Raw genomic sequence first — 20175 nt, forward strand, 5'->3', positions numbered from 1 at the left:
TAATAGCTATTAAAACTTAAAACTGCACTAAGACTTTGGGACACACTAGACAACTATTTAAGGCATCTAGGAGGCACAGTGGATACAGTGCTAGGCCTGGAGTGAGGAAGACATCTTCCTAAGTTCAAATCCGACCTCAGACAATTGATAGTTGTGTGACCTTGGGCAAGTCACTTAACCATTTGCCTTAGTTTCCTCACTTGTAAAATAAGCTGAAGGAAATGGCAAACCACCCCAGTATCTTTGCCAAGAAAATCCCAAATGGGGTCATAAAGAGCCCAACACAACTGAAACAACTAAATAACAACAAAAATAACTATATTTCAATAGGTAGAAAACAGGTAAAGAATGTTTTTACTGTAAGGATAAAATTAAGGAATTTCAATTGTAAAAAAAATCACAAAATATTTGCATAGTAATTAAAAGAATTGCTGAATAAACGTTTGCAACACATATGTAATTCGTGTATTTATTTATCAATAGATGTGATAAAATAGTAGATATGATAAGCTATTCACAATAAAGTGCATATACTAGGGCCAATGCAACATAAGATTCGGTTTCATGTTTAGCTTCTAGCCAGGAGTCCCAAGCAACATCCCAGATCCATCTGCTCGAAATCTGTGAAATGAAAAGACCAAAGACTAATTTTAGAATTTACATTTTTCAATTCAATAAATATTTATTGAGGTGCTTTGGGGAGAGAATGCATACAGATTAAATCATAGATCTTATACAACGCTGAAGTACATTTTAAATATTATTTTTGGCTAAAATTGGTGACAGTAGAGTTGTACTCTATATACTCCATGTGCATGTAATCCCCAATATAATCAATGTATGCAATTATTTTATTTTATGAAATTTGGAGCATCATTTCACTACTATTTACTATGATTTGTGGAGGGTCATATTTGTTCTTTCTTTGTTTTTTAACATATTGCCAAGCAAATTTGTTGTTTCTTGAATACTTGGGGAAATGCTAACCCTGAGCTTTCAGCTCTACATTTTATGTAGAGAACATCTACACAGAACATTAAATGCAAAACAAATACAAGGTATTTTTCTGGTGGGAAAAATCAGTTCTTATAGGATTAGCCTTCACTAGTACCTGAAGGGCTCTGACTCCTGTGGCCCCTAGGCGGGGGAAATATACCTACTCAAGCACACAGCAGCATCTGGTCAGCCTTTACACTGATTACATTCTGACCTTTTAATCTGCTTCTGGTCTAGTGATAAGGAACTTCTTGGATAGTTCCACAGAAGCTGGGGCACTCAGCATTTTTCTCTTGTGACCCCAGAATTGGTTTGTACCAGATCTAGTCTGGGAAGAGACTGGCCTCTAATGAGAAGGGGCTCTCTGTTCTCACTTATTGGCTTGTTAAGTCTTCCACCTCAGGAACCAGGGAATGATTTTTCTTATGGCTCATATCTGGGGTATCCCCTGAAAAGGATGGGATGGGATGGAATGGGGAGTGTGTAAAAAATATATTCAATGCACAATAAATATGAATCGCGTAAGGGAAAGGTAATTCATTCCTACAGACACAAGAGTGGCTAAACATTAAAAAAAAAAAACAACCCAACAATTTCAGAACACACTAACAAAACAAGATTAAATAACTTAATTTAAGGGGCGGGGAGGGGGGGCGGCTGGGTGGCGCAGTGAGTAGAGCGCCGACCCTGGTGGAACCAGGAGGACCTGAGTTCGGATCCTGCCTCAGACACTTACACACACACACACACACACACACACAAAAACTAGCCGTGTGACCTTTAGCAAGTTACTTAACCCCAACTGCCCTCCAAAAAGCAAAAACAAAACAAAACAAAAAAAAACTTAATTTACAATTCATGGTTCAATCAGCTTGAAGTATGATACAAACTTCATTAGGATAAAAACCAATTCTTCTGTATTAATGCAAATGTTCTTCATTATCAACTAGTCTTCCCCTACCCACTCTACAATTTCCCTTAGAATAGCAAGAATTATCTTTCTACTTGGATTTGATTTTCCAATCACTTCCTACTATGTCAGACACAGAGTAAGCCCTGAACAAATGCTTCCTGACTCCTACCTCTAAACCTTTGTAATGGATAGCCCCTATGCTTAGAATGTAGTTCCTTTTCACTCCTGCTGCCTCTCTAAATCTCTAGTTTGCACTGAATTATCTCCTTATATATAAAGCCTTTCCAGATCTTCTCAGTGTCTCTCCTCATGTAATTACCTCTTTAAGTCTGTATATGTATATATTCATATACAATTACATTTGTCTTTCCTGATAAAATGTAAGCTCATGAAGGGCAAGAGTTTTACTTTGTCCTTATATTTGCAGTGCCAACACATAGTTGGTACTTAATAAACAACTGGTTTATTTATTCAATTATCTATCTGTCTCTATCCATTATACCATACTGCCTTTGGTACAAGTCTCTTATATGGTCTACCTTCAATCCATTCTGCATGCCAAATTAATCTTCCTAAAAAACTCATGCTGCTTAAAATATTTAAATGATTCATCATAGGATATGGTTAAAAATTCTTGCTCCTTATAGTCAAGGACCTCTACAAACTGGCTTTTACTTACAACTCTTGTTTCCTACTAATAAGTCATAGAACTCTCTGCTCCCACCAAATCAATGCCAAACATGGCCATGCTTTCTTATTTCCACATATTTATTCATATTATTTCCACAATTGGAACCATTGTATGGGTCAGAGGACCACTCACCCGAAATGACTCAGAGATTTCTCAAAGTAGAAGCAAAAACTTTATCACTATCTTTCTCAAGAAAGGGCGTCCCCAAATCCAACAAGAAAGTCAAAAGGGAGGAAAGCACTACAGAAGGCAAAAGCAAGATTATAAAGCCCTAATGTGGGAATTCCACACCTTCTCCAATGTTCCACCTAACCTTGATTGGTAAGGCAAGCTCACAGTCTTCTTATTAATGCCAACCAATCGGCGCAAAGCCCTTTCCATTTATTAACCTAATTTTTACTAATGAGGCTCTAATTTAGATAACGTACATAATACATGAGGTCCACTATGAAAGCACAGTAACAACCTCAGAATACTGAACCCCCTTCAGTCCAACCTAGATGTGCCCTTATCTGAGCCTGAGTATCCCAAGGCTGCTGTCTGCTTTCTGATTGCTTAAATCTACCTGCTGCTGCAAGCTCCTTTTATTCTACATTATTTCACTTTTAGTATTATCCAGGAGTTCTCTGGGGACCCAACTTCTTCCCAAGGCTACTGTCTGGTACTTTTTATCAATAGTCTTATTTCAAGCAATTCTTGCAGTTCTATAGAAACTTAACCCTTTGCTACCCCTTACTCTACCATTCCTTTCCCCAAACTAAAAAAAAACACCTCTAATTTGGTTTCAATAGTTAATCCAGTCAATTTTATTAATAATCAATAGCTCTTACATTACCTTGAAATACACAATGACCGGGAAACGATAATGAACTTAGTTACAAAATAAAAGGAAGTAATAAGAATGTATATAGGATGTTCAGAATGGGGAAACTTCACTGCAAGTTATCCCTCGCATTATATTATCTTGCATCTTCTTCACTCGATCAAATCCAATCCATCTTTCCTGAAGGTCCATTTTATAATATCACCCATTTCATTAAAATTTAACAATCAGCCCTTGCAAACTAGTAAAAGTTGGATCTTGCATGTCCCTAAATAAAATTATATAATCTTCATTTGATGATTCAGAATTATATAATATCTAATTAGTGTTATTAAAATAACCTAAACATGTTGTTTAATCAGCATGGGGAATTTCAGTGTGGAAACACATTTCACTGAAGCAAATCAGCAATTCTTCTGTTACTTTTAGAATTAGAGAACTGCCTGAGACACTAAGAGATTAAGTCATTTGATTCAGATCACATTGTATGTTTCAGAGGCAGGACCCTGAACTTTGATCTTCCTGACTCTAAGACCAGGTCTCTTATCTATTATGCCATCTGGCCTCTCAATAGACATCATTTTGAAAAGAAATTAGTTTGTTAAAGATGTATAAACTGGGCAGATTAGGAGGCATAATGGATAGTGTGCCAGGCTGAGAGTCAGAAAGATATTTACTAGCTCTGTGATCCTGGGCCCATCGCTTAACCCTATCTGCCTTTAAGAGCTAGAGAAGGAAATGGGCAAACCATTCCAATTCCTCTGCCAAGAAAACACCAGATAGGGTCATGAAGAGTCACTCTTGACTGAAACAACAAGATGTATACTTACATTTATTGACTGACCAGTTTTTTGAATAAGTATTATTTTTATAATGAATTTATATCGAGAGAAAGCAAATTCTTTGACAGCTGCTAATATACGATCTGCCAGTTCAAGTGACAAGGAAGAAAATGTGGTTTCATCATACTTGAGATTCTTAAGTTTATCCTATTAAAAGAATTAAAAAAAAAGCAACCCTTAATTTCAATCTGAAATTTTTTTCAGCATAAAAATTAGAATTTGGCAAATTAAAACAAAAAAATGGAAACATATCTATCTGCTCTCCTTTAAAAGTCCTCCTCTAATGAGACAGAGGTGACCCTGGCTACGTGGCAACTATACTATGAGAACTAAGGCAGTTTCTACCAAATCTGAAAGAGTTTCTAATGACGTATAACATTAAGTTTACTAAGAACCGGCTTATACCTAGACACACCCATCATCATGTTAGCCATTAGGTAATGAATCTTTTGCCCTTGGTGGTACATAATATAAGGAAAAAACTCTAAATCCCCACAAAATGTCCCTCAAACTTGTTTATGCATTTTTTTTCAGTTCAGCATTAACAATGTTCTGATTGTACAAAAGAGATGTGAGTGTTAAAAACTATACAATTTTTAGACTGTCTACAAAAAATTAATTTAGCTGTTGGCATGAGAACTTTGTCTAAAGGCAAATAAGCTGAACTGAGCAACATCCATACAGACATGGTCGGCATAGTGAAGTGCTATCATTTCACCTTGCCTAGTACTGTTCATAACAAAGCAAAAAGACCACAATGAAGACAATTATATCTTAAGTATTAACATAATTACAGAGTTTGAAGGAACAGAGAAACTCTACAAAGAATTTGGTAACATCTTCCAAATCAAGTCCACTGATACCTAGATATTTGATAACTTTAATGAAAAAATGGGTACAGGAGGGTAAAGTAAAAAATGTTGGTGTAACAGGGGTCTGGCCCCTAGCCAGCATTAAACTGAGAGTGCCTACTGAGTGTAAACAAGTCCTTATAAGTATGCAAGAGTGCCTTTGAAGCAGTCCCCTTAGTGTAATCTACTTCTGGAGAATCATGACATGTAATAGTAGTGGATAGCTTTTGGAGCATGAATAGCTTAAGACTCTATAATTGGTTCCGGTCTGCTAACCACATGGTAAATAGGAGCCTCTTAATGGCCTGCTAGTACATAGCCAGACCTGGGGGGGTGCTAATCTAGCCCATCCTTTTCTTGATTTCACTTTTTCCAGTCTGTCAGAATTCTGGTGAGAAGCAATTCTATAAAAGGAGGGAGGCCCTGGACTTTCCCCACCAAGACTGACATGTGATGTGCAAATACTAGTTCTTTGCCTCAGTATCTATTCTTTCTTTCATTTTAGGTGAAGGAGGTTGGAGTTTTGCCAGGTCCAGAAGACAAGTCCATGATGGATTTTGCAGGCAGCTGGTTTAGCACCGAGGAAACTCTGAGAAACAAGGAGCAATGTTCAGGACCCAGCCCAGGGATAGCTGAGACAAGGGTTCATCAAGCAGATATGCCACATTTATACTTGAACTTGGTAGGACCAATGCTTTGTAGACACTATAGTTAAGTGTATGCTCACTTACTCCCAGAGTCTAAGGTGGAAAAGGGGAGAGTGTGCCCCAGAAGTGTGTATATGGGAGGAACTGTTTGGACTTTTGTTTCTGACATGTCTTTATATCCCTATGTAAAAGCTAATTGATGCTAAAATGGTTAAATGGAATTGAAAGTGCTGGGCACTGGAGGGTAACAGTGAGGGTATCATTTTTTGCATGAAGGTTTAAGCCGACAGAATTAGAGAAGAGGAATCTCAAGATGAGTGGTATTTTAGAATACTCTGAAGGGGCAGTAGCTAGCCTTTCTCTCAGAAAGTGAGAACTTTCTGAGTATAAATTCACCACATTGGATTCAAGGATTAAGAAATAAGTTGAGGGGTGGCCAGGTAGCACAGAGAGTAAGAGCACTGGCCCCAGTGTCAGGATGACCTGGGAAAGAATTTGGGCTCAGACACTTAGCACCCATCCAGAAACACCTGGCCGTGTAACCTTGAGCAAGTTACTTAACCCCAATTGCTTAGGGGAGGCCAGGTGGCTTAGCGAGTAAGAGCACCGGCCCCAGTGTCAGGATGACCTGGGGATCAAATCTGGGCTCAGATACCTAGCACCACACCCAGAAATAACTGGCCGTGTAACCTCGAGAAAGTTACTTAACCCCAATTGCTTAAAAAAAAAAGTCACAGGGACAGCTAGGTGGTGCAGTGAATAGAGCACCAGCCCTGGAGTCAGGAGGACCTGAGTTCAAATGGGGTCTCAGACACTTAACACTTACTAGCTATATGACCTTAGGCAAGTCACTTAACCCCAATTGCCCTGCCCTCCCCCCCTCCAAAAAACCCCAAAACAAACAAAAAGAAAAGAAACACACACAAAAGAAATAAGTTGCAAAAGATTTTGATTACTCAGAAGCCCCCTCTAAGCTAATTTATATTTGCTTAGAAATTAGGGCCAAGAGGCACTAGGTATAGCAAACATAATCACTGTGAAAAATAAATTAATTTTATTTTTAAAACACAGAATGATTACCAATATTAGAAGACAATAATAAACTGGTTGCAGAAAAGCTTAACAGTAAATTAGAATAGGAATGAGAATGTGCTTTGTACAATATTATAACTATGTCAACATGATCTGTTTAATCTATTAATCATTTATTAAGTAGCTATTACATGGCAAACACTGTGCTAGATGCTAGTGATACAAACATACAGAAGGAAACAATCCCTATCCTTAAGAAACTTTCATTCAATTGGGAAAGTCAATAAATAATTTATTTACTTTTAAAAAAAATCATGTTTTTAAATTCTGAATTTAACAGTAAAAAGGATATTCACATATAAAAGGCAGAATATCAAGAAGATTGTATGTAAAAATAATTTTAAACAGCTTACTTTTTAAAATGTACACAAAAAGAGAAGAGAATAAGCATTTACTATATATTGACTATGTGCCAGGTATGGAGCTATTTGAGTATGCCTTCAACCCAATTCACTCTGCCTTTCACTGATTGGCCAATAAGAAGTCCCAGCTCAAGTTTCATTTGGTCATTGTTTGGGTTTTGATGGCTCAGAGTAAGTGTAAATGGCAATCATTTCTGTTCTGGCCAGAACCTGAGGGTCTTCCCCTCCCAGATTGATTTTTTTTTTTGGGGGGGGGGTAGGTGAGAGGCCTCTTTTGCCTATCTAGTCTTAACCTTAAGTAGGTATTGCCTCAAGACAAACTGAGACCTAGGAAAGACCTTAGCTTAAATAGTCTCCCACTACAGTCAGGGGCCATCTCTAGTCTTTCTGATATATGTCTTGCCACTGGACCTAGATGGCTCTCGAAGAGAGAGTAAAGATAGCCCTGCCTCACTTAAATCCAATTCACTTACAAGTCAAGACATCACTTTCCTGATGTAATTGATCCTCTTAGAGAACGAAGGACAAACAACAACATTTATGTGCCAGGTACTGTTTTAAGTGCTTTACAAATCTCATTTGATACTCCCAACTACCCTGTAAGGTAGGTGCTATTATGATTCCCATTTTACAGCTGAGGAAACTGAGGCAGATAGGTTAAGTAATTTACCGAGGGTCATATAGCTAATAAATGTCTAAAGCTGCATTTGCACTCTTAGCCTTCACTATAGACTCAGTGTTGGGGGCCAGGAAGTAATGGTATATGGGCTAGTGCCTGCTTGCTTGATGTATGACCTTAAAAGGTAATGAATAGAGCTGTAGAAGATGATTGGCTGTGTGTATCTATAAGTTGTCCTGATACGGAAGTTCAGGGCAGTAGCGATGTAGCTGAGCCTGAATAAACAACTCCTTTAAACCTCGGGTGCTCTGTCTGGTAATTCCTCCTAGGAGGCCGGTGACGACCGCAGACTTACCATGGGTAAGTAAGAGGACGGGATATCAATAGCCCACCACAACTGGCGCCCAACGTGGGGCCTGGGTAGGGTCCGAGAAGACCGTCTGGGCTGTAACTTAGCTCTCCAGACAGCCTCATCGGTAAAAGAGTACCGTTGAGAAGATGGGAGGGGCAATGAGTGCAGGGGCAATAAGTATCCCCGCAATTTTACCCGAGGAGAAAGGAGTTATTGCCGCGCAGCTTTATAAGACTCAGGTTGGGACATCCTTAGCAAGCTCCTCTAGTGAGGAGTCGGAGGAGGAATTGACTAGCCGACCTCCTCAATATCCATGGGAGGAGATGAGAAAGGCAGAGAGGAAATTAGCAGGCGAGGAAGATGGCGATAGCGAAGGAGCTGGCTCCGAGCGCTGTTCGCTGGGAACAAGAACCCGGAAGGGAGGAGGCAGTGGCGCAGCAAAAATTAGAAAAGAGGAAGTGCCTGACTTCGACGCCTACAGGGCGTCGCGCTGCCGAATGGGCGGAAGGAAGCCGTCCTCCTCCCTTCAACCCTGCCGGAGGCCCGATCGCTTTCAAGGAGCAGATAGACAACCCCTTCAGTCCCGCCCGCTCGGATTGTGAGTTAGAGTCCCACGTGATAGCCTGAATTTATTATTTTCTTTGTCTATTTGAATTTTATGGATGAATGTTGGATGCTGTGCACAGAACTGTTACATGTCGTCACTTGTGTTTCTGCTGTGTTCCGTCCCTTTTGTGTCTCTGTTTGTCCTATCCAGTCATCAGGTCCATTATGGGCCAAGGGTCATTCATAACCGGCCCGAGTATTCTTTTGGAAGGCAGTACCTCTTCCCCTATTTATCGAGTGTAAGCTGGAAAGGGGGAGAAGGAGAGTAACTTATTGCCTTGTTTAGGTTAGATGATGGTAAATGAAAAGTTAGTTTGGAATTAGATAGAAATAAAGTAAAAGCAAGAAAATTTAAGCATATAGCAAGAAAGGAATATGGGTAGGAAGTTAAGATAGAGATAAAGTTAGCTGCTATTGAAAAGTGTAAATAGAAATTTAAGGTCATTAAAGGTTTGAAATTCTCCTCTTCATTCCACTCTGGCCAAGTGGAGTGAAGAGGGGGTGATGGGAGGGGAAGGGAATCTTTTCCCTCAGAATAAAGAGGCGGATAGATTAACATTTAACTACTTCCTGCCTCATTTAAAAGAAAAGTTTGTGTGATGGAAGGTAATTGAGTACATTTTGGTCATTTTGAAAAGTGCCACTCCTAATTGGATGCTAAAGAAAAGTTGGAATTTATTTTATTATTTGGCGTTTAGGCAAATTAGAATATTTTTTTAAGATTTGATATATAAGGTGAGGTTTTTGGGTTCTCTAGAACTGGGATAAGGGAGTAGGCGCCACTCCCTCTCCCCTTGCTAGGGAAGTCAAAGCTATTGTTTTTAAAGAAATTTTAAGGAGTGGACACCAAAATTTATTGAAATAAAGTTGAAATACCAAAAATATTGGGGGGGGAGGTATAATAGTTATATTGAGGGCCCTTAGGGCATGTAGATAATTTCTTTTTAATTTTTTCAATTGTAAGGAGAGGAGTAAAGCCTCTGTATTTATTATTATATATTTTAATAGGCCTACCACATAATCCTATTGGTCAGGCCATTGGGGACTGTGCCAATTGCACTATTTAAATACACCCTCTTTAAACAAAAAGGGGGAGAATGTAGGATGGTGAATTCCCTTTAAATCGATGGCACCTCCCCAGCACCATGAGATCAAAATAAAATACAGGAAAGAATTGGCTCGCCCACAAAGGCCCTCCCCGGAACCCCCGGAATGCCAATTATGTGGCGAGAGGAGGAGGGGAAGTAGCATGGGCCAGCTGTAGTAAAAAGAAGGAAACAAGATCACCTCTCGTTCCATCCAACAAATAATCCACAGGAGCCTGAAAAATGGCTCCCTCTGCATAAACCAATAAATTTGGGTATCCACCCCGAGTTTTCGGGGTGAGAAAACCTCTTCTGTTTTCTTTCAGGGTGGAGTGCCCTCCTGACGCTTTTTTCCCTGTTGGCGACCACGAGTGGAGATCCCCGATGGGGCATCTTAACTGTCTTTCCCCATGCGATCCCAGTTCAACATAATACCACGGTGTTTCCTCGCATGTTTACAACTAATAGGACCCTGGATCTTCCCTTCCTGCCATTTGATTCGACCTTGGCCCCAGAGACCGAAAATAGGAGTATACCCTTATCAAGAGCCCTATGTTTTTTGATTGCAGATCATAATCAGACTCATAACAACCCCTGCATAAAACTTTTGCCCCAGGTGGCCATTTGGCTAGATGTACCCCAAGGAGGGAATAACCGAAGCAATGGCACTTGGCTGAGGGGCCGTTGGCCAGCCGCCCCAATAAATATCCATGCTAATAAGACTAGCCAACCTAAATGGGCTCCATATTGCCAAGGCCGTCAAGGGACTTTATTACCCCCTTGGACTGGTTGCCTGGCTTAATTCCCTGGCTTCCTTTGTTCAAACCTGGGGAGGTCTAGGAGCCTCCCTGGGCGTTGTTTTGATAATACTAGGGATTGTAATCTGGTGCCTTTGCAATATGCGACGCCGACAACATAGTTACATGCTATTGACCCAAAAGGCCATTATGGCCATTGAGGAAGGAGCAGACCCACAAGTATGGCTGGCTTCCATGGAAGACATGTAATGCTCTTGAAGTAAGACGGGATCCGTTCTATGACCGGCAACCTCTCCTGACCCGGCTGCCTAAGACAGGGCCCGAGGGCGTTGGGTTACCGAGGATGGGTAAGGTTCAGGGATCAGGAGATGACCCAAGCCAGAACATCCCGCATTCCCTTATTGCCGCCAGGGCCTGCTAAATTTAGGTTATTGCAACTGCACTGCTTGGGGCTGTATTGGACAAGCGTCCTGATTAAACAAAAAGGGGGAGATGTTGGGGGCCAGGAAGTAATGGTATATGGGCTAGTGCCTGCTTGCTTGATGTATGACCTTAAAAGGTAATGAATAGAGCTGTAGAAGATGATTGGCTGTGTGTATCTATAAGTTGTCCTGATACGGAAGTTCAGGGCAGTCGGAAGTTCAGGGCAGTTGCGATGTAGCTGAGCCTGAATAAACAACTCCTTTAAACCTCGGGTGCTCTGTCTGGTAATTCCTCCTAGGAGGCCGGTGACGACCGAAGACTTACCATGGGTAAGTAAGAGGACGGGATATCAATAGCCCACCACACTCAGTACTCTATCTACTGTCACACCTCTATTCTACATACTAGTTTCATTATTTTAATTTTAGGCTCTGCCCAGTGAACTTTATTGTGCTTATCTTTATATGGGACTCAATCCAAAGATACAGCCTATGCTTGAATCAAGCATATATGTCAGAGTTTTTAATCAAAATGTGTTTTTATTTGATGTTATTTTTTTAATTCTACTTTATTTTTAGTTCTGACTTCTTGTTCTCCCATTTCCCCTCCCTGACTCATTGAGAAAGTAAAAAAAAACAAAACAACACTCATTAACAACAACACCAATAATTATAACAAAATTCATTTGGAAAAGCAAAAGATTTACAATATAACAAGGGAAATGCTCCAAAGAGGTAGGGAATGAAGGTAGAATGGCACTTTTCAATGCTAAGTTTACTATAAAGCAGCAGTCATCAGAATAATTTGGTATTACTTTAAGAACAGAGAGCTAGATCAATGGAACAGGCCAGACAAAGGAGAATCAGAAACAATGGAATTTAATGGCCCAGTATTCAATAAAGTAGAAAATAAAAATTGCTTTGAAAAAAAAGAATTCTATATTTGAGAAAAATTGATGGGACAATGGGAATGGTAAAAATTAGGCCTTCAGCCAACAACTTAAATTACATTTCACAATATATACTAAGTGGATATGTGATCTTAACATTAAAGATCATAGTATGAAAAATTAGGAGAGAAGTTCATTATATATCTCTCATGGCTATGGGCAAGAAATATCTTCTTCTAGCTTTATAAAATAATCTTATGTTAGTTTGATTGGTATAGCACTGAGTAAGTAAATTAATTAGATAAAGTTATTTTTATTACATTGGTTTGGCCTACCCATGAGCAATTAATATTTTTCCAGTTGTTTAGATCTGACTATATTTGTATGAAAAGTATTTTGTAACTGTGTTCATAAAGTTTAGGGGATGTATTCTTAACCATGCAAGAGAGAGAGGCAATAACAAAAAACAGTTAAAATCTGATTACATGAAACTGAAAAGCTTCTACACAGACACAATTAATGCACTTAGGATAAGAAGGGAAACAGTAAAATGGGGGTTCCAATTCTTTGCTATCACACAAAGTGCTGCTATAAATATTTCATCGTAGGGACGGCCAAGTGGCACAGTGAGTAAGAGCGCTGGCTCCATAGTCGGGAGACCCGGGAACTTTTATCAAGTTCCTTTGACAAGAGCTTGGTGTTAAAGATCAATACATGATTAAAATGTATATATGTTTTAGATAGACAGAGACACACATGCCCCAAAGCCATTTCCCAATAGTTAGCAAACTATTAACATGAAAGAATGTTCCAAATCACTAAAAGAGAAATGCAAGTCAAAGTAACCCTGAGGTTTCACCTCATACCCTACTAATTGGCAAAGAAGAGAAAAAGTATCACAGTACATTTTTTGGTGGAGCTTTGCATTGGTATAACCATTTTAGAAAGCAATTTGGAATTATTCAAATAAAGGGACTAAAATGTCCATATACTCTGACCCAGAGATTTAATTACTGGTCTTATACTCCAAGGAGGCCTTTGATACAGTTCCTATATACAATGAAATATTTATTTATTTATTTTTATTTTTTAAAGCAATTGGGGTTAAGTAACTTGCTCATGGTTACATGGCCAGTTATTTGTGTAGGTGTTAAGCGTCTGAGGCCGGAACAGATCCCAGGTGTCCCGACTATGGAGCCAGCGCTCTTACTCACTGTGCCACTTGGCCGTCCCTACGATGAAATATTTATAGCAGCACTTTGTGTGATAGCAAAGAATTAGAAAACAAAAAAGATGCCAATTGATTTGGAAATGACTAAAGAAACTGTGGTACGTGAATGTAAGAGAATTATGGTGATAATAACAATAATGATAATAACAGCTAACATTTACATAGCTTTCCCTCTGTCCTTCAGATGGCAGGGGCTTCCAATCCTGATTCAAATATTTACAGCTATGTCATCCTAGTCCAGTCATTCTACTCTATAAGCCTCAGTTTCCTCATCTTAAAGGCAATGACCTCAGAGATAATGTATGTAAAGTGCTTTATAAATGTTAAAGCAATATATAAATACAAACCATTATTATTATTCAGCATAATTTTGGATAATTCTTCCTGTGTTTCTTTGTATTTGTATTTTTCATTTCTTATGACATAATGTTGCACTGGATTCATAAACCACGATTTGTTTAACATTCTCCAATTACTGGCATACATTGGAACTATTAGTCTATAATGTATTATTTAAGGCATGGTTTGTGAACATTCAGAAAGGGAAACAGTGATCACTAAGAATCAGCATAGCTTTATCAAAAATAGGTCCCATCAGACTAACCTCACCTCTTTTTGACAGGGTTACTAGACTGTCATGACTGACTTAATCAGGGAAATACAACAGACATAGAATACATGGAATTTGACATGTGGGTAAGATGGAGAGAACTGAGCTAGATGATAGTATAATTAAGTTGATCCAGAAGTAGATGAATGTTCAGACCCTAAGAATAAATGTCACTTTTGAGAGAAGTTTCCAGTGGAGGGCCCCAAAGGAACTTGTCCTTAGTCCTAACTATTTTTTATCTATTACTTGGATGAAAGCATAGTTGGTATGTTTATCAAATTTCATGATCATGTGATGCTAGAAAGCATATCTAATACACTGGATGACGAAATGGGGTTCCTCAAAGATCTTTAAGGGCTAGACCCCCCAAATCTAATAGTATGAAACTTAATGAAAATAAATCTCTTGCATGTAGGTTAAAAAATCAATTAGGTAATAAGTACAGAATATGAAAAGTAGGATTAAACAACAGTTTATATGAAAAAGGGTAAGTTGTAATAAAAATATAATCTACTGTACTTGTCAGAGCAGTGACAGTAACATTCAATAATATACTTTAAGTTTCTCAGAGATAATTAGTACATAAAAACCCATCTTATTGTAGAAATCTATCTTATCATCAAATTTTTTAGAAAAAATATATTGCTCTAACCGATAGTATCTGTTGAACTTTTCTTTGTACTGTCTGAGCTTGGAATTTCCTGTATGGCTCCATTCTATATGTGTTAGCATATTTTACTTTTCCCATTGTCTTCCACTGATCTTTACCTATATCAGCAATTGATTCATCAAATGGAGGTTCAACATATAGAACATCATGTATTGATTCTCTGAGTCTTTCCCGTAAGATTTGTGCATACTGAAAAAGAAGCCAAAAATATATTTTAGTATGGCTCAGTGTTTCTTAGTTGAGTTTCTGATTCTGCCTCTAAAACTTACTAAAGCCAAGAACAAGCCACTAAAATGCTCTAAACCTCAGTTTCTTAATCTGTAAAATGGGGACAGCAAAATCTATGGTACCTACCTCAAAGAGATTTTGAGGTTCAAATGAGATTAACATATGTAAAGTACTTTGTAAATCTTTAAGTGCTATATAAATGGCAGTTATTATTATTCCAACATCAGTTGAGATGAAGGCAAAGGAAAGTTCCAGACAAACTGCCCTATAAAAATTCAATTCAATAACACATTCAACTGGGGGATAAGGTGGCACCTTAGTTAAACCCTGAAGAAGAGAAGTCTTATGAAGGAGATAAGAAGAGAGAACATATTTCAAACCATCATCTCTTCCCTGGTTTTTACTTTCCCTTCATCCCAAACCTGACCTTTTAGTTAATCCCCTAACCTTAGAGTTTCTCCTCTGGAACCCTTTGCTCTATCACTGATTATGTATCACTAAACTTCACTCTTGAATTATTCTTCAGCTTTTTGTCTCTTCTACTGCTGAATAGTTCTGTAGAAAGTCACATACCACTGACTCCATTCCAAATTTATGTTATCTAACCCAACTGGACCCTCAGAACAGCAAGATACTTGCTTTAGGCCTCCACTGTACTCCCCAAAATGGTTGTCCTTAAAACTTCCACATCACTCCTTCCCTAGACCCCCTAAGCAGAGGATCTTCAATTTAATACTATATTGAGAATACAGAATTTGCTACAAGCTTCCTCAACTCTCTCACTTCACACATCAAAATCCCACGACATCATCCCCATCCCTGTTCCTTCCTACTTTACTCCAGTAAAGCAGTTTTATGAAAAGTTGACTCTTCTAGCAAAGGCCAACTCCTCTCTCTATATATATCCTTAGATCTCACTGGCGAGCACTCTCTCTAATCTTCAATCTCTCCCTATGTTTTGGCTCATTTTTTGCTATCTACATTCTCATTAGTCTTCTATTCTTAAAATCCCTCACTTGAAAGTTTATCTCCTCAAGCTTTCAACCCCAAAGTTAAACTCCTAGGGGGGAAAATGTCTACTCTTATTATTACCACTTTGCCTCTTCTTACCCACTTCTCAATTCCTTATAAACTGGCTACTGATCTCATTCAAACTGCTCTGAAAGTTACCAACGATCTGTTAACAGATAAAAAGTGTTTTTTTTTCTTTTCTGTTCTTAGGTTTCATGCTTCTTGACTTCTCTTGTAGCAAGGTGACATTTTACCACTCTTCTAGATAGATACTTTCTCCTTTAGATTTTTCTGACCCTGTTCTTTTCTGCTTCTCCTCCTACCTATCTGACTGTTCCATAGTAACCTTTGCAGGATTATTATCTACATGCTACTCTATAATTCTACCCCTAGATTTTGTCCTGAGCCTATCCTCTCTCTACACTCTTTTGGTGAGCCTATATCTCCTCTTCTCAGTCCCATTTCCTGAAAAAGTTGTTTGTATTCACTGTCTCCACTTCCTTTCCTCTCAATCCCTCATTCTTCAACTTTGTGAATTCTGGATTTTTTAACCTCATAATTCAAATCAAACTACTCTCCAAAGTTATCAATGATCTCTTAATTCCCAAATCTGATAGATTCTTTCTTAGTCCTTATCCTTCTTGACTTAAGTGATACAACTGACACTGCTGACTACCCTTTCCTCCTGGATATTCTTTCCCCTTTAGGTTTTTGTGACATTTCCTCTGTCTCCTGATCCAACTGTTACCTATTCTTTCTCAATATACTTTGCTGGCTCATAATCTATATCAAGCTCTCTAATGGTGAGTGTTACCCAAGCTTCTGCCTGGTCCTCTTTTCTTTTTCCTTTATTCCTGGGGTTCTTAACCTGGGGTCTATGCATTTAAAAAAAGTATTTTGATAACTATTTTAATATAACTGGATTCCTTTGCAATACTATATACTTTATTGTATGCATTTAAAAACATTATTCTGAGAAAGGGATCATAAGCTTCATCTAACTGTCAACGGGATCCATGACAGAGAAAAGATTAAGAACCCTTACTCTTTCTCTCAGTTATGAGTTTAACTATCATCTCTATGTTGATAACTCATAGATTTATTTATATATCCAACCACAGTCTCTCCCTCAAGGTCCAACCTCAGATCACCAATTACCTATCAGATATTTCAAGTTGAATGTCCTAAAGACATCTTGAATTTAACATACCTAAACTCCCCCTAAACCCTGAGATTAGTAGAATAATGATGTCAAAGAAACAGTACAAAATGAGAGAAGCGTGGCTAGAATAATAGAATCATAAATTTAGAATTGAATTCCCTCATTTAATAGATTAGGATATCCCAGAGTTAAGTTTTGTCTTGCCTAAAGTAGTTAGGTAATAAGTAGTAGTAACAGGACTTGCATCTACATTCTCAAACAAATTCAGCACTCTTTCCATTTCTACCTTTACATCTCTGGCATAAGCCTACTTCTGTCCCCTTAAATAGGCATCATCTTAGTACAGGCCCTCAATATCTCTCTTTTAGAATCCTGTAAAAGGTTGATTTACCTAAATCAGGTTTCTTTCTTCACTCCAACATGATTTTCCAAAATCCAATATAATTTTCCCAAACCCAATTCAATGATTTCTGCAAATATGACTGCCCAAATGATTTTCCTAAGTTCTAAATGTGACTTGCCCACGTACTCAATAAACTCTAATGACTACCTATCACCTCTAGTACCAAATATAAAATCTTCTGATTGGTTTTTGAAGTCTCATCCTTTTACTACCTTTCCAAAATTTTACTCTCTTCTATATACTCTGAGTCAGTCAAACACTGGTCTTTTTGCTATTCCCCACATAAGATACTCCAATCCTTGCCTTTTTACTCCCATGTCTACAAGGTCCTACTCTATCACTTCTACCTTCTGGCTTTCATGACTCAGTTCAAATCCCTCCTTCTAAAGGAGGGCTTTCCCAGTCCCCTCTCCCAGCCTCTAACCACTGCCTTCCTTCTGATATTACCTTCCATTTACACTGTATAGAACTTGTATGACCAACTGTTTGCATGCTGTCTATTCCATTAGAATGTGAGCTCCTTGAAGGCAGGGACCATGTTTTTTACTTTCTTTGTGTACCCAGCGCTTAGCATAGTGCATGGCACATGTTAAGCACTTAATAAATACTTGTTGACTGACTTTGCTACAGCTTGTTACTTTAGTATTACAGAGAGGTCTCTACATAATCACAGACGCAAGTGTTACAGAGATACAGTCTAAGACATAGCAAGATTTAGACACAGAGGGTCAAACAAAGCCAAATCTTTTGTAGCCATTTCTTTCTTTCTACTTATACCACCAAAACCTCAGTTCAGGCCTTCGTCATCTCACCAGACTATGGCAATGGCCTCTTACTAGGTCTCCCTGCTTCTAATCTTCTTCTTCTTTAGTCCATCCTCCAGAGAGCTGACAAGTTGATATTCTTAAAGCCTAGGTCTGCCCATATTACTCCTCTGATCAAGAAAGTTCAGTGACTCCCTGCAGCTAGAAAGATAAAATAAAAATAGCTCTAAATGACATTTGACTTCCTTCACATTGTGGCTCAGATATCTCCTTTAAGACTGATTTCACATTACTTCCTTTCACACACTTGACATTTCAGCCAACCAGGGCTACTTGTTGTTTCCCTTACTTGACATTTCATCTCCAGGCCCTGCTTTGTACCTGTTGTCCCTCATACTGAGAACTCTCTCCTTCCTTACCTTCACTTCTGTTTTGCACCCACAAGAATGTAAACTACTTGAAGGCATGGTGTATTTTCTTTATATTCCTAGTGTCTGCCTATATAGGAGGCATTTAACGCTTGATGAATGAATGGTGGAATGTGGCAGCTATAAATGTTAAAATACTATATATATATATATATATATATATATATATATATATATATATATATATATAGTGTTGGATTTGAAGTCAAGGGCCCTAGTTTTGAATCTTGCTTGTATTACTTATTATGTGTGACCTTGGGAAATTCTTAATCTGTCTAGAACTCAGTTTTCTCATCTACAAAAGGGAATTAAATTGGGAATTAAGAGATCATTGATAACTTTGGAGAGTAGTTTGATTTGAATTATGAGGTTAAAAAATCCAGAATTCAGAAAGTTGAAGAATGAGGGATTGAGAGGAAAGGAAGTGGAGACAGTGAATGCAAACAACTTTTTCAGGAAATGTGACTGAGAAGAGGAGATATAGGCTCACCAAGAGTGTAGAGAGAGGATAGGCTCAGGACAAAAATCTACAAAAAAAAAAATTATATTTACATTTCCAGTCACATCTACATCTCAATTCACCCAAATGGCAGAAGATATCTACAGCTGAGACAGGAATACTGTGTTTAGTTCCGCATACCACATTTTTAAAAGGGCCCTGACAAACGGAAGTGCATTTGGCAGAGGTTTTCCAGAACAGCAAGAACTGAAAAATGTGTCTGAGTAACTGAGAGATGTTTAAAGACTGGACAAAAAGGGACTTTATTAAATAGCATTAGCTTTCTTCAAATACTAGAAGGGCTATCCTGCAGAAAATAGATTTGATTTGCTTTACTTAGCTTCAAGGTTACAATACAAATCTCCCTAGAAATATAACTATAATGGGGACAAAACTGCCTAATAATTAAAGTTATCAGTCAGGATAAAAAGAAGCATTAATGTAGCACTTTAAAGTTAGTAAAACATTTTACATAATTTCCTTTGATGGTGGCTTCTGGAAGCTGTGGATGGGATAAAAGGATTTAGAGCTGGAGGGAAGCCTAGAAGTCCTCTAATTCAAGTCCCTCCTTTCGTAGCTGAGGATACCGAAGGCACAGAGGGGTTAAATGATTTCCCTAAAGCTGCACAGTATCACGGCTGGGGTTACCAAGGGCTCTTTTTTTCTGGACTTGTCCACTCATGTCAGGAGAGTACCAACGACCCACAAGAGCAAGGATTCAAACCCAGTTTTCCTGACTCCACACTGGGTGTATCCCCCCTCAATATACTAGGGATTCCCCATTACTGGAACTAGGGGGATTAAGTCCCTGGGAATGCCTTAGGCGGAATCCCACTTCACATATGGATTAGGCTAACTAATGGTCAGTGAAAAGCACAAACTTGCAAAGTCTCAGGCAAAGCCCAAAGCCATGGGCCGGCCCTAGCGCTTTAGGAAAGAGCTCATATTGTGTTTCTGTCGTTGTTTTGTTTCTGAAGTTGAGGGGCGGGCGGGGTACTTTTAACTGCGAGGGGCCCTAATACCCCCGTTATCATTTGCGGGGAGGGTCCCAGTCGCGGCTATCACACTCACTGACTCCTTCTCAAACATGCTGGGCCTCCGCTCTCTCTTGGCCTGGGGCCCAGGTGTCCCGGACGAGGCCGTCGGCATTGCCGGGGCCTTCACGCCTCGGCCGGCAGCCATAGGGGTAGTGGAGGAAGGGAGGCTTCGTTTTTCCATGG

The 20175-nt window shown here is 38.8% G+C and overlaps 1 protein-coding gene across 1 annotated transcript; it reads right to left on the reverse strand.

The window, feature by feature from the left end:
- Positions 1-510: 510 nt before the first annotated feature.
- DYNLT2 (dynein light chain Tctex-type 2) lies at positions 511-20173 on the reverse strand. Its single transcript, XM_069070572.1, has 4 exons — positions 20027-20173; positions 14443-14649; positions 4254-4412; positions 511-621 (listed from the first exon to the last, which is right to left on the reverse strand). Exons 1-4 carry the CDS (start codon positions 20171-20173, stop codon positions 511-513), a joined length of 624 nt encoding a protein of 207 aa, XP_068926673.1.
- Between the last annotated feature and the right edge of the window lie 2 nt (positions 20174-20175).

This window comes from Petaurus breviceps, unplaced genomic scaffold (genome assembly GCF_028583685.1).
Source record: "Petaurus breviceps papuanus isolate PSGF00001 unplaced genomic scaffold, PetGlider_PUasm1.0 90808, whole genome shotgun sequence".
Taxonomy (NCBI): Eukaryota; Metazoa; Chordata; class Mammalia; order Diprotodontia; family Petauridae; genus Petaurus; species Petaurus breviceps.